Source organism: Rhinoderma darwinii, chromosome 12 (genome assembly GCF_050947455.1).
Source record: "Rhinoderma darwinii isolate aRhiDar2 chromosome 12, aRhiDar2.hap1, whole genome shotgun sequence".
NCBI lineage: Eukaryota > Metazoa > Chordata > Amphibia > Anura > Rhinodermatidae > Rhinoderma > Rhinoderma darwinii.
In genome coordinates, this window is record NC_134698.1 from 58,957,738 (window position 1) to 58,973,043 (window position 15,306).

Here is a 15,306-nt window from a genome sequence, read left to right on the forward strand (position 1 = left end):
TTAACTCTCTTCACACGTTGTGAAATAATGTTCAGTGTCTATACATCAGGTGAAAATATAGTTCTAGTTCTGGCATATTATAAAGCACTGGTAAAATACACGCTCTCTTGTCGTCATCATTCCAATTTTATTCATACCTCCTGAATGGGTTGATATTGCTATAGCGTATTTTTGCCTGTTTTGATATTAAATTATCATAGTCATATGGAATCTTCTATATATATATATATATATACCTGACCATGTTTATTTTAATCAAACACCACACTCATGATATTTTTTAATCTATATGCAAATCTATTAACATATTTAGTATTCTCATTATTTTGAATAAAAGATCCGCTGACTTATGACATACTCCCGCCATGTTTGTGAAGTTGTCCAAGGTCTATGCCGAGCGTATTCCTTAGGCCTCGTTTACATCTTCATTGGACTTTTTCTGTTCTGTCCTGTCAGAGGAGCAGACCAATGGAAATACCGGAATCGCCGGTTCCGTTGCATGACGAACACCACCGGCGACCGATGGACCGCATTGGCTTTAATGGGTTCGGTAGGGGTGTCCATGGTTTTACCAGAAACAATAGCGCAGCATGTCCCTTATGGAGCCTCCAACGCAGATATGAACGAGACCTTTGCCTGTAATGGGCCTGACAGATGCCAGAAGACTATCCTTTTAGCATATTCTTTATTACGGTATATTGAAAAGCATAGTTGACAGGGGGTATATTGTTTTTTTTGTTTAGTTATTTTATAGTTATACACATCAGGGCTGTAGGTTCGGCAGATTTTTTCCAGTATATAGTCTGAACATAGTGTAAAAAATAAAGTGTGAACAGATCCTTATAATTGTCGTACGTGATACCCTGAATTGTAAAGCGCTACAGACTATGTTGGCACTCTATAAAAAAAAAGATTATTATTATACACTTATACTAGCCCTGGTTCCACATATCCTAGTATTTTTTTCTAATGCCAAGTATATTACCTAGTCTCTGTGTAAGGAGTGTGCGCTATAGCGGTGTTTTTATTCATTACATATGGATAATTATTAGGTTGTATGCGAAACAGATTGAAATGACCTTGGGTATGACTGACTGTACATTGTCTTTGTTTCAATCGACAGTATTCGCAAAACCATGGGATTGGGCTTCAGTGCGCTGTTAACTGGAAACCAATTCAACCCAATGAATCGAATTGTAGAAAATGTTTACTTTGTAGAAGTGAACATTTTCCATATATCCGTTGATATTTGACAGACTCTTCTATCAGCTAATGATTCTTTGGATTATAAATGTGTGCAGATTGTACCTTCATTGTCTGACTTCTGGGTTTTTCAGAGCACTGGAATTACTTTGGGTCTGATGAGAATCTTGGTCCAGTGGCTGTGAGTATCCGGAGAGAAAAATTGGAAGATGCAAAAGAAAATGGACCTCAGTATAACTATCGAATGATATTTCGAACCAGTGAGGTAACTCATTTGTGTTGCAATGTTCTGCCTGTCTTTGAAACCTTTTTCACCAATATACAAAGAGAATGGAAAAGCCAAACACACATAATAATAGGTCAATTGCTGTTTAATCTTCCCGTTTAAAATCAAAGGGTGAAAATTACAACTCGTACTTGGTGGCAAATATGAGAACGTAGCGGGAGTCGTACTACTGTTTGCATTGCGCCAATACCCTGTAATTTCAGTAATTTTCTTTCACAACATGGGGGGTTGAATACATTTTAATACAGTCCAAAAAAATTGAAATGTGGTTCCAACTCAATATACATATGATAAACTGGCAATCGGCCCAATTGGAGTCATACAAACCAAAATACACAAAATATCAATATAAAAAATACCCTTTATTGAATATATTTAAAATACACAATGTTAATAATATATAAAAAGTATGGCACAACGGCTATCAAAAGAACATGTATATTATTCCTGCAAACCTAGCGTGCAATGAAGTGGATTAAGGAAACAATGCAGAAGAAGGTGTGTGTGTATATATATATATATATATATATATATATATATGTATAAACAGAAAAAAAGCATATTTCCTCGCCTGCAGAAGGTATATAATGCTATCAGTGAGATATCACTTAATAGTATTAACAGAAGTAATATTGAAGGATAAAGATAGCTCACCTAGATGTAAGACCCGTTTAGTGTGGACGGCCGCCTCTACGCGTTTCCCATTCGTATTCCTCAGGAGGCGTGGAAAATGGACCTCCGTATGACTATCGGATTATATTTCGTGCCAGTGAGGTAAAGCATTTGTGTTGCAATGTTCTGCCTGTCTTTGAAACCTTTTTCACCAATATACAAAGAGAATGGAAAAGCCAAACACATAATAATAGGTCAATTACTGTTTAATCTACCCATTTAAAATCAAAGGGTGAAAATTACAACTCGTACTTGGTGGCAAATATGAGAACGTAGTGGGAGCCGTACTACTGTTTGTATTGCGCCAATAACCTGTAATTTCAGTAATTTTCTTTTACTACATGGGGGGTTGACCTTGTAAAATATAGCTTCAGGTTATTTTACTTATTTTTGCAAGTTATTTTATGCTTTGCCCTTGGTGGTTTTTTTCTGTTTCATTGCAATGGATTTAAAATTGTATTTTTTGGAATGGACCTGGTAAAATAGTTCAAATTGTTGTGAAAATAATACTTTTTCTTAAAGAGAACCTTTCACCTGCCCATATATGTGCAGCTGAGTGCATCATGTAAAAGGCACTGCTGCAAAAACCTTGTCTCACTTTAAAAAAAACAATCTATCCTCCACCTTTTAATTAGATATCGGTGCCGTTATATTTGGTGCCCGATGTGTAAATAACCCCCTGAACTGTTGATGGGGCATTACTGTATTTTTGAATGGCATGGGGGCCTTTTACTTACCACTCTGACACTGTCCAATCAGCTGCGGACAATGTGAGAGCGGCTTGTGCTCTATGATCTCTCGTGAGATCAGTGTTGTCGTTCTGCAGAGAGCATGCCTGCGCCATCACATGCACGCACGCCTGTCCGTTCACACGCACATCTCTGTCGTCGCCGTTCCCGATGATACTCCCGCCGCCAGGGAACAGAAGACGAGGAGGAGATCTACTCACATCCAGGCATGTGAGTAGGTCTTCTCCTTGTCTTCTGTTCCATGGCAGCGCGTGTATCTGCGGGAGCGATGACGACCGAGATGTGCGTGCGAACAGGCGTGCGCACAGGCGTGCGCACATGAGGAAGCGTGCATCGTCAGGAGCGACAACGACTGAGATGCGCAAACATAAGTGCGCGCATGGAAAATGCCGTTTGGTCTCCTCCCACAAAAAAATGAAATAAAAGGTCATCAAAAAGCCTCATGTACCTCAAAATTGTACCAATAGAAACTACAGCTCGCCTCGCAAAAAATAAGCCCTCATACCGCTCAATCGACTGATTGGTCAGCGTCATACACTTCTCTTTACAACGCCCAGTTGGTGAGAAAGTAAAAACACGCCCAGTTGTCTATTAAGAAAGTAATTAGCATAAATCTAAAATTGTGCATAACTTGCTCAAAATTGGTCGTTTGTGAAAATAAAAAATTAATAAACACTTCTCTACATTACAGCGCCGATCACATTATGTAGGAGATAAAGCACTTATAATTTGGTGACAGAACCTCTTTAAGCACACTAAAGTTGTTTTTTTGGGGGTTTTTTTGGTCTGAAGATGCAATTTTTTTTTTCACTGTAACACAAACAATAATTCAAAGTGGTAGACATGTTTAAGTCAAATGGCACAACCCCCCCCCCCCTCCCCCCAAAATAATAACATTCAAAGCTGTGTGGGTCTTGTGAATGGAGCGAACCTACAATACCAAAAACAGCCCATGAACAAGCAATTTGCTGTTTCTGGCAATAGAGCAGACTATTTTTTTCTACGCTCTTACAATCCTTTTAAGATGATATCTAGCTTTGAAAATTTTCTCGTTATTGTGATCATTGTTGAACCATCTCATTCCAATTTCTTGTTCCAAATCTGAATTGCACGCTCATATGGTTAGAGATCTCTCCCCTATTGAATCCTGCCGTTGCCATTTTTGTACTTGCTTTTTAGTAGTAACTTATTATTGCATTATACTTGCTTTACTTTTTTTACCCTAGTTTTGTAGCACTGCTTTAAAGGTCCATGGAATGTGATTGCTCTACATTAATCATCATGATGATTATTATTATGATTGATTATACTCCATACCATTTTATTATCTGGGTGAGGTGGAAGTGGAACCCCCTCAGCTACTTGCCTTCTGGCACTTCCTGAACACTAAGCATACATTCAGACGAGCGTCGGCAACCTAGGAAGTGAAAAACTGAAGATATTCACGTCTGAGGTGCACCTGTGCGGGACACGTGGTCACGGATTCCCCATAGTCCTATTTTTTCACGGACCCTTCACACGCTCCGTTGAAACATCGGTTGTGTGAACGGCCCCATTGAAATGCATGAGTCTGTTTGACGCCCTAAATTTTAACAGCCGTCACACCGACGTTATACACGCACTTCTAAGGGCCATTTTACACTGGCCAATTATCGGGCAAACGAGTGTTCACAAACCGCTTCCCATAATTCCCCTATGTAAACAGGGCAATGATCAGCCGATGAATGTCAGCCGATGAACAAGCAAGCGCTCATTCATCGGCTGATTGTATCGTTTACGCAACCTAAAATCTTGTTGTCGGGAGCACATCTTTCTGTGTAAACAGGGAGATGTGCTGCCGACCTGATGGAAATGTATGGGGACGAGAGATTGTAGTAACAAGTTTTCGTCCCCATATTTTACTGATAATCGCTCCTTGTGAAAGGAGCAAATGAGCACCTATCACCGAGCTGTCTCATTGATCAACGCTCATTTACATAGCCCTCGTCATGCCATGTAATAGGACCTTAAGTTCACTCCGTACTATAACACAATAGACGTCGTTCTTATGATCTCTCTTCCTATTCAATTTATAAATGAACTAGTAGACAATCCCTTTAACTGAAAGTTTTGTTAAAGCGGTTTTCCAGCCAGTAAAAATTGATGGCCTCTCCTCAGGATAGGCCACCAATAGCTAATGGGACCCAACTCCTGGTACCCCCACCGATCAGCTGTTTTTTGAAGCGGCAGCAGCAATTGTACAAGTGCTGCACCCCTTCATTTCTACTTGCCCACTGTGAATCTTCGACGCGCATTTAGTGGTGATTCACAGGTATTGCAGCCTTTTCTCCCATTGAAGTTAATCCCAGGATTAATTCTGTTATACTTTTTTTTGTCTGATCTGGAGTTACTATTCCTCCTCCTTTATCAATGTTTACTCTTTTAATGTGACACGAGGGTGTACATTACACTGCTCCGGGCACATTCTTGTTGGACTTGGGATCTTTAATTTTAATGGAAATAAGTATTAAAAACTGACCCTGAAGGTACAAAACCCAGAATACATCTGTTGGAAAGATGTACGCCTTGATGAGTGGAGTGACAGTTCTTGTGTTGTGGAAGTTGAATGGTCAAAGTATTTGATTCTAGAATGTGAATGAACGTGATACATAATGGTTATCAATCAATCATTGTAAAGTAGTCGAGGGGTATTCTGAACTGTTCAGGCTTGGTGCAAATTTGACCTATTTTGCCTTGGGCTACCCTTAGCTGCAGACACAGTATTGTTTGTTAGATGGGGGTACAGCTGCATCTACATATCACATTTGAACTGTGACAACACAAACAGTGGTCGGTTGTCCTATCACTATGACTGTATCACAAGGAGCTAATTTTAATCTACTACAGCTTCTAGGGACCCATACAGCAAAGTTAAACATGTTTTTAGGGATTATGGATGTCACAGAGGATATTCCTACCCCTACAGCCAATCACTAGGTGTTTTAGTAGCCAGATTCATAGTCACCAGCTGATCGTCTGGGTGACATTCATATGAAAAGGGATTGTCCAGATGGGACAACCCCATTTAAAAGGGTTGACTCATAAAGAGCTCCCCTTCTTTAAAGATAGCCGCCCCACAATCAGCTGATCGCAGTGTAAATAGCTTTGACTGATCATACGTTTTGGCAGTTGGAGGAAAAAATATATAGAAAAAATTAAATATATTTATATATATATATATATATATATATATATATATATATGTGTGTGTGTAGAAAAAAGGAGCACTACGTAGTGAAATGGCAAGTGCTATGCGGTCCTGACCTCGATCCAAACGGTCTTATAGATATATGCAAAAATGATCGCAGGACTCCAAAGGTTGGTTTCAAATAAAGATGTGGTTTATTATTCCATATCGAATAACCAGCTAGGTTTCAGTCCTCTCACAGGACCTTTCTCAAGCTTGAGAAAGGTCCTGTGAGAGGACTGAAATCTAGCTGGTTATTGGATATGGAATAATAAACCACATCTTTATTTGAAACCAAACTTTGTAGTGCTGTGATCATATACATATATCTATATAATATAAATATATATATATATATATATATATATATATATAATCTCACGAGACAACCCCTTGAAGCTCCTTTGCACCTTAATGTTTTGGTTGGAGTCAAAACTCGTTATTCACCATCTCCAACCAACATTTAATTCGCCAGGTGGAAAATCCTATTGTGTGGCTGAGCTATGCAAATGGCGCGCACATTTGGGGTAAATTATAAAGGCTTTTTTTTCCCCTCTACTTAGAATGGTGTGCCACGTTTATAATGTGTGATTTGATCTTGTTTAGGACAGTTTTTTTCTTTTTCTTGCCCGAGTGGGTAATTAATTTTAATTTATTTCACTGCAAAACGTCAGAAAAGGTACTGAGCCCCACTGTGTCTCTCGTATAAAGCAACCGGATAGCCTTTCTAAAATAATTTTTTTGTTCAGCCTCTATAACTATGTAAATTATAGTTTTATTTTCATTGTTCTTCCTCATAAATAGAATGAAAGCTGTTTATTTAAGCAGCCTAAAAAATGTGGCTGACATACAAATCACCTTAGACATCTGCTCTAGGCCATTCACTGTCTCTGTATCTATAAAATATTGGCAAGCTGGCTAAAGATCAGATAAAACATGCAGTGCGGGACTTCGTTGTAGGTGAAGACCGTTTGGATGCGGATGGATTGGCTGTCACGAGGAACAGCACTCAGTATCTTATCCATTTAAAGGCATTGCAACCTTAAAAATTTTATTTGCCTAACTTTATATAGCTTAGGGTTTCCCTGTCATACATAACTTTATTGATTCTCTTCCACAACTCTGTGACCTCTCTTATGAAATCATGATTTTATGCTTACTGGTAATGCTTATTCTCCATCTTCTGTCCAAGAAACAAGTACAACTTAAGAATAGTCATTTTTAGTCATTTGAATTGTAAATTTATACCATGGAATTTTGTGCACTTGCTGGAACACCACATTGAATATAATGTGCCATTTATCCTTTATTCGCATATCTGTTTCTCATTGACTTTTTGCATTCCGGAAATGCTTTGGACCTGGGCAGACTGTCTGACTGCGGTGTTGACCCCTTAAGCACAAGAACAGGTAGCTTAGTGGTTTGGGTTCAGAATTTGACAAGCTATAGGATATGCACAATGACATAGGTTTTTTCAGACAAATATAACAGCATTCCTTTTATAGAATGTGTAGGTCATACATCACAACTGCTGACATTTATTGAAATCTACAGCTAATGGCAACGTCTACATATATTTGCCAAAGTGAAATGATTCTTTCAAGCATGGTTTACTTTATCTTCTTTGTCTTCCCAAAATAAAGAACAAAAAAAATGTAAGGGGATAGGCCACAGTAAATCAATAGTCAAGGATTTAGAAGTTAACAAACATTACAAGCGGTCTTTGGTCTTCTCCCTCCCTGAAAAGTTGACTAGTTACAAACCAAAAGATCTGTGTTAGGTTTAAGGTCCTTTTACACGGGCCAATATGGGCTGTAAAAACAAGCATCTATTAACGAGACAGCTCATTGATCGGCGCTCGTTTGCTTCTTTTACAAGGAGGAATGTGTGGTTATGTTAGCGGATGAGCGATCATTTGTCCCCATGCATTTCCATCATGTCGGCAGCACATAGGGAGATGTGCTACCAACAACAATAATATTTTTTGCTGCATAAACGATACGATCAGCCAATGAACGAGCATTTGCCCGATCATTGGCCCATGTAAAAGGGCCTTAAATCGACCTTTAATAATAAGTATGCACGGTTTGTTTGATTGTTTATAGGGTCTTTATATACTGTGATGTTGTAGAAAATGCACTGAAATTAATCGATGCTCCCTATAAAGCTCAAGTTCTGATTTGCACATTCACACATTATAGAGCCAGTAAGATAGGAAGCCAATAAATTCAAGTATGTTTTGGAGTGTGGGAGGAACCCAGAGGAAGGAATGATGGGAAGATGTGTTTAGAGAGTGATCGCCATCCATTTATCAGGCTGCTATAAGCCAACTGTGATCCAACCGCTGACACAAAAGGTTTAGACTTTGTGCCCACTTAGCTAAGACTGGCGTCTTAATACATTTTAGTTCATTTTAGTTATCTGTGTGTCCAGAAGGAAATTTCTAGTAATGTTTTAACCAAAAACGACCAAAGCAAATCCCATGTTCAATATTTATCATGGTATACCAATACTGAGAAAATTACCAATCAATGTATCCCGTGTACAAAAAGTAACAGTCCAACATAATTGTAACAATATATATTCATTAGGTCCAAAAAAAATAGAAAAACGGACAACAAGCTGTCTCCGTTAAAATATTAAAATGCACTAAAACCAAACAGAGTTGGTGGTCAAATATCCAGATGTATATGGCCCCAATTTTATATTGGTTCAGATAAATATATATGCTAATAACTATGTCAATTAACTTGCACAAATTCACAGTGTACACAGCTCAAATATAGATTGGTATATAAGTACAGATAAACCCCAAGTGAGGTATAAAGAACCAAATACAGACACAAAAGTAACACCATACATATGACTGTTGTACCGAAAAAAAGAGCATGTATAAAAAATGTCTAACACCTATTGCGCACGACCGAGTTCGGGGCGTGAAAAACGGTCCGTGTGTCGGCCGGATTTCCCAGCCCGACCGCGGTACACTCCTGGCATCATAGACCTTTTATGATGCTAGGAGTCCCTGCCTTCCCTTGGAACTGCTGTTCCATACTTAACATAATTATACAGTACGAAACCGCAGTTCCGCAAGAAGGCAGGGACTCCTAGCATCATAAAAGGTCTATGATGCCAGGAGTCCCGTTCACCTGTTCTGCGGTCAGGCCGGGAAATCCATCCGACACACGGACCTTCCCTCTAGCATTGTAACATTTTGTCCGTATGAAATAGCGGTCCATGGGGATTCTAATGCGCTGTTTTAACCACGCTTGTGCTGATCACGCCTCGTCCATATTTCCTGCTCGCGTGCCTTTCACCCCGCGTTCCCTCTATCCAGCATTCACAGATATAAATGACAGCATCACTCCCAAATCCGCATCTCATGGTCTCCTCCTCATCCATGTAGAAGGCATTATCTGTACAGGTTTTATACACCATAGTTGAGCTGTATTAGTTAGCCGGTAGTACTTATTTACCACTATGAGAATGCAATTTTGTGTTATGCTTTTAAACCATACAACAAGCAAAACTGCCCTGAAATGATTCTTTACAAGTCACATGCATTGTAAATCTCACAAAACGTGGTATTTTCAGACCCTGTGATTTCATTATTGTTGCCCATCCACCCACTCATGTCCTAAATAGATCAATGGTTCCCAACTATTGTACAATTCTATTCTAGAGTGTTGTCGAATTTGAGTTAAAAGAAGCCTTTGTCTACAGCAGTCCTACAATAATAATGTGGGTGATTTATCGATCTTGGGTTTCTAAATCGTTCTTCAGCAAAGTGGTAAAGGAAGAGGTGATTCATTTATCTGTACAGAACTGAAATTCAGAAAATGCAGGATTGTGACTTATACGTTAATATTAAATATCCTAGTAATAAGTATTCCTGTGACTTGATAATGAGTTGTTATATGACTTGTAGTTTATCTTTTATTCTTAGCTTATGACGTTACGTGGGTCAGTGCTTGAAGATGCAATTCCGTCAACTGCTAAACACGGCACAGCGAGAGGACTGCCACTTAAAGAGGTGCTTGAGCATATTATGCCTGAGCTGAATGTACAGGGTCTACGACTGGCCTTCAACACTCCGAAAGTTACAGAGCAGCTTATTAAACTTGATGAACAAGGGGTAAGTTCTGTGTGACCCTCCGAAGTCCTTTCCTGTCTTCTTCCCAGTGTGTTGCCTATACGTAGTCTTATTAAACTCGATATACCAGTGTTTGCAAAAGGGTTTCATTTCCCTAGTATATATATGGCTCCAATAATCCTTACCCCATGAAATATAATTATCCTCTAGAATTTAAGACGGTGTTTACAACGCACAATAAAAAATACAGCAAGAAAATTATCCCAGCAGCCTCCAAAGTCCAGCCTGACATACCTGGTCCTGTCAATGGGCCCAGCGGATGGAACCAGCCACCTGTTCTCCCTCACGTTAAAACATATCCACCATAATATGGATATTCATTTATGAGTGCGGCTACTTGCTATGCTTTCTTTATGGGATGGTTTTATGAGGTTACAGAGTGAGAAAACAAACCGTGAGAAATAAATACAGAGTGTATATTGTAAAAAAATAAATAAATAATAATATATATATATATATATATATATATATATATATATATATATATATATTGTATCAATTTATTTATACAGAAAAAACTATAATTCGCTGAAACCGGGCGACCCCTTTAACTGGGTTTACAGTTATTTCTGAAAAATAAACCTGTGCTTATAGATCTTTTTATTATAAGATAAATTTAGCCCAAGTAAATCACTCCTACAGTGAGACATTTCATCCAGACTTCTGTACGATAACCACTAAAACAGCTGCTGTTATTATTATAAAGATGGTCTGTGTATACGTATCAAGCCGACCATAGACCAAAAGCTTCCCCCCCCCCCCCCCAATATCTCCAGCTGCTTTTTTTTTTTTCTTTACTGTCGAACCCAATAGAATGTGCAAACTTTGGCAAATCTTTGCAGCAATGGGAATGGTCTTCTATTAGTGAGATTGTAGGGTAAAGACCAAGGAAATATTGAAACAACTAATATACCTATACTGCTTGTCTGGTCACCCACTCGCAAGCATCTTGAGTTCTGTCTCCTATCAAACTCTTTGGAACTTGGTGACATCTCTATGATTTAGGAGTTATCTCCGGAATGTTCATCCAGTTGGAATGGACGGTTCAGCGGTATTAAAACCAACACAACTGTATTCTGTAGTATACCAAAATCTGCAGAACTTTTCTGCACACTTTAATGGATTGAATGATCATGCGATAAACTGAATCTCTAGTTTAAAGCAACTTTAAATAGATGTGGGAATTGTATTATGATCACTCACCCAAGATCATGTAACTATCAATTGAAGTCATAAGAAAAATATAGACACAGTTTATGGTCTCTGATCTGTAAATGCCATATCGGCAGAGGTTTCCATAGTGTGTTATTGGCATCATAAAAGCGTCTGCCATAAATGCTGCCTGTATATTACTGAAGAGGCATGCAAGGCAGGCAAAAAAGAAATGTAAATCCACCAGATATGTAGACTTTTTTCCTAGAGTTCTCCTTTGTGTAGAGAGAATTCATTTTTATTGGGAAATTGCATATAGTGCAATCACCTTGATTTACTTAAAGTGGCTTTAAACAAAAATTTAAAGGGAATGTGTCATCAGAAAATGACATACTGTTTAAGATTTTGGTGGGTTTTTTTAAAATAATTTTTTGTGGTTTTTACGTTTATTTTCTGTGTAATTTTCTATACTAAAAAACTTTCCTAAAATCTTGCCGTTTTCACTCTGCCCACTGAGCCTCACAATAGACTGACACTTCCTGTTCTATAGAGATCACTTCTCAGCAATCATCTCCTTATCACAGGCAGCATTACAATGAAATGTAACATCTATATATAGATAACACAGGATTCACCATTGACAATAGGTGATGTGGATTTCCCCTCCTCCTCCCTATACATTGACCTTTGCCTAGGTCACAGAGCATGCCTAGAACACTCTTCTATAGAAGTCAATGGGTCCCCTCCTGTTCACAGGTTTTTATGGTGCAAGTAGCTGCTGTAAAGCATATCTTTAAATGCTGTTAACAGCAGCTCAGGCAAGATGGCTGCTCCCATAATCATGTACAGAAAATAGATCTTAAAAAATCTACAATAAAAAAATAAAAACATCAGACAAAAAGATTGTGTTTCACTATCTGGTTTTAATTAGAAAATAATATATAGGTAATACTTTCCCTTTTACTTTGTTCATTCCAATACAATCATATCAAGGTGCCCAAATAAATACTCAAAAATCCAACAAATTGAAGGTTTCCATTCCAATTCAAATGCTAGAGGTTTTAATTTACATCTACTTGGTAGTCTTTTGGATCGCCTGTGGCAAAGTGTAGGGTGAGGGTACAGCAAAGTCTTTCTAGTAGTATACAGTCTAGATATATAGTGAGATGCTACACTTGTGAGCTACAGGTCTCGGTGTACCATATTGATTATCCGTTGGATAGCTGTACGTGTATTACATTAAGATGGTAGTGTCTTCTATTAAGTCCTCTAAACATAAAGCACATTAAAAATATCTAGAGACTCTTTTACTTTTACTGGATCAGAAATGTGTCCTATTGCATCCATATTTGTTCTGTTACGTGAAGGTCCTGCACTATCTCGGATGCATCATGTACACATACGTTTATATAGTTAATCTGTGATTGCTTTAGTAGTCTTTTGCTCTGCCTACACGCCGATTTTCGCGGCCTTTGAGCGCCGTGGGCAAAAAACAATGTGAAATACGCTTTCTCTGCCTCCCATTGATATCAATGGGAGGTCAGAGACGTAAATGCCCGAAGATAGGGCATGTCACTTCTTTTTCCCGCGAGACGTTTTTTCCGCTCGCGGGACAAAAACGCCTCCGCCTCCCATTGAAATCAATGGGAGGTATTTGCGGCCGTTTTTTGAAGCGTTTTCCGAAGCGGTTTCAGCGTCAAAAAACGTGTAAAAAAACTCCATGTGAACTGGCCCTAACAACTTTCACATGGGTTTAGCCTTGGCATTGTTATATAGTTGACGAATAAAACCATAACACATACTCTTCTGTATAGCGTTGTATATAATTTCTCATCAGCTTTATGTATGTACGATATATAATAGTGCATTATTATTTTTTGTATGATTTGCTAGTCGTACACTTTTTCTTTCATATTCTTTATTTGTTTGTTGTGTGTGTACTTCATTGCAGGGTAACAATGTTTCTCTAATGCTGTGAGTCAGATCTGTTCAGTTTCAGGGACACCTGTAAATATCTTTCTTTATTGCTCTGATAGCTAAGTAAATTCTATTCATGCAAAGCCTAAAAGCATTCTTTTGTATTGTAGTGAAGAGATTACAGAAATCAGATCATGTTTACAGCAGCACTCCTTAAAGGGTAACTAAACATTCAACAAACTTCTGACATGTCATAGTGACACACATCAGAAGTTTTGATCGGTGGTGGTCCAAGCACTGAGACCCCCCCACCAATAGTTAAAACTAAGCGGCAGAAGCGCTCAGCCACTTTATTTCTGTTCGGCTTTTTCCGTAAAAAGACTTTCTATTGAGTCTGTACACCACTACATCGGTTTCCTAAAAAAGCCGGACAGAAATGAAGCGGCTGAGCGCTCACACGAGCGCTTCTGCCGATTTTTAGTTTTAGCGATTGGTGGAGGGTTCTCAGTGCTCGGACCACCACCGATCTAAACTTCTGACGTGTGTCACGATGACATGTCAGAAGTTTGTTGAACGTTTAGTTAGGCTGTGTTCTGTCGTTTTGAGTGAATCAATAGCGCAGTCAACTGCACTATTGGTTTGGTCAAGAACAAAGGAACCCTGTCACAACGGTGACAGAGAAAAACCATTAGCTAGGTTTCCGTCACCATTGAGTTCAATGCTGAGGGAAACGGAAGCTGAGGTTTCCGTTTCAATTTCCGCTGAGGGGTTAACCCGACGCAAACCTCAGACGGAACCCCTCAGCAGAAAGGAACAGTGATGTGAACAGGCCCTTACTCTTTAAGTCTAAAATACCTTGTATTAAAATAAATAAGGGCCTGTTCACATCACCGTTCATTTCCGTTCTGGGTTTCCGTCGGGTGAACCCCGCAACAGAAAGTGAAAGTGAAAGCACAGCTTCCGTTTCAGTCACCATTGATATCAATGGTGACGGAAACATCGCTAATGGTTTCCGTTCGTCACCATTTCGGCAGGTTTTATCAATAGCGGATAAATAGTATCTGTTCCGTGTCCGTGTTTTCCGTTTTTGACAAATTTTTAATAACCAATGAATTTCATGTGTAGATAATGAAACCATGCCCTCTGTAGATAATGCCGCAGTGCCCTCTGTATATAGTGCCATACACCTCCTGGAGGTAATGCTGCAGTACCCTCTGTATATAGTGCCACACACCCCCTGAAGATAAAGCCGCAGTGCCCTTCTTTAGATAGTACTACACACCCCCTGTAGATGTGCCCTCTTTAGATAGTGTCACAGTGTCCCCTGTATATAGTTCCACACACCCTGTATATAGTGCCATGCACCCCCTGTACGTAATGCCGCAGTGTCCTCTGTATATAGTGCCACACCCACTAGTAAATAATGCCACAGTGTCCTCTTTATATAGTGCCCCCCTGTAGATAATGCCACAGTTCCCTCTGTAGATAGTGCCACCCCCCTGTAGATAATGCCGCCGTGCCCTCTGTATATAATGCCACAGTACCCCCTGTAGATGGGACCACACAACGCCCCCTGTAGATTGCCACACAGCTCCCCCCTTGTGGATAGCGCCACCCCCACTGTATATAGCGCTACCCGCCTTTCCTAGTAGATAGTCACACCCCCCTGTAGATAACGCCACAGTACCCCCTTCAGATGTCACACAGCCCCCCCTGTAGATGTCACACAGCCCCCCTGTAGATGACTACACACAGCCCCCCTGTAGATGACTACACACAGCCCCCCTGTAGATGACTACACACAGCCCCCCTGTAGATGACTACACACAGCCCCCCTGTAGATGACTACACACAGCCCCCCTGTAGATGACTACACACAGCCCCCCTGTAGATGACTACACACAGCCCCCCTGTAGATGACTACACACAGCCCCCCTGTAGATGACTA

The 15,306-nt window shown here is 39.5% G+C and overlaps 1 protein-coding gene across 5 annotated transcripts in view; it reads left to right on the plus strand.

Annotated features, from left to right (window-relative positions):
- Nucleotides 1-15,306, plus strand: part of SIPA1L1 (signal induced proliferation associated 1 like 1) — a 233,883-nt gene that overhangs the window by 124,596 nt on the left and 93,981 nt on the right. For all 5 annotated transcript variants that reach the window (XM_075844069.1, XM_075844064.1, XM_075844065.1 and 2 more), the window contains exons 3-4: nucleotides 1,338-1,468; nucleotides 10,083-10,271. In XM_075844069.1, coding sequence (XP_075700184.1) covers nucleotides 1,338-1,468; nucleotides 10,083-10,271 — 320 coding nt within the window. The remainder of the gene's footprint in view (nucleotides 1-1,337; nucleotides 1,469-10,082; nucleotides 10,272-15,306) is intronic.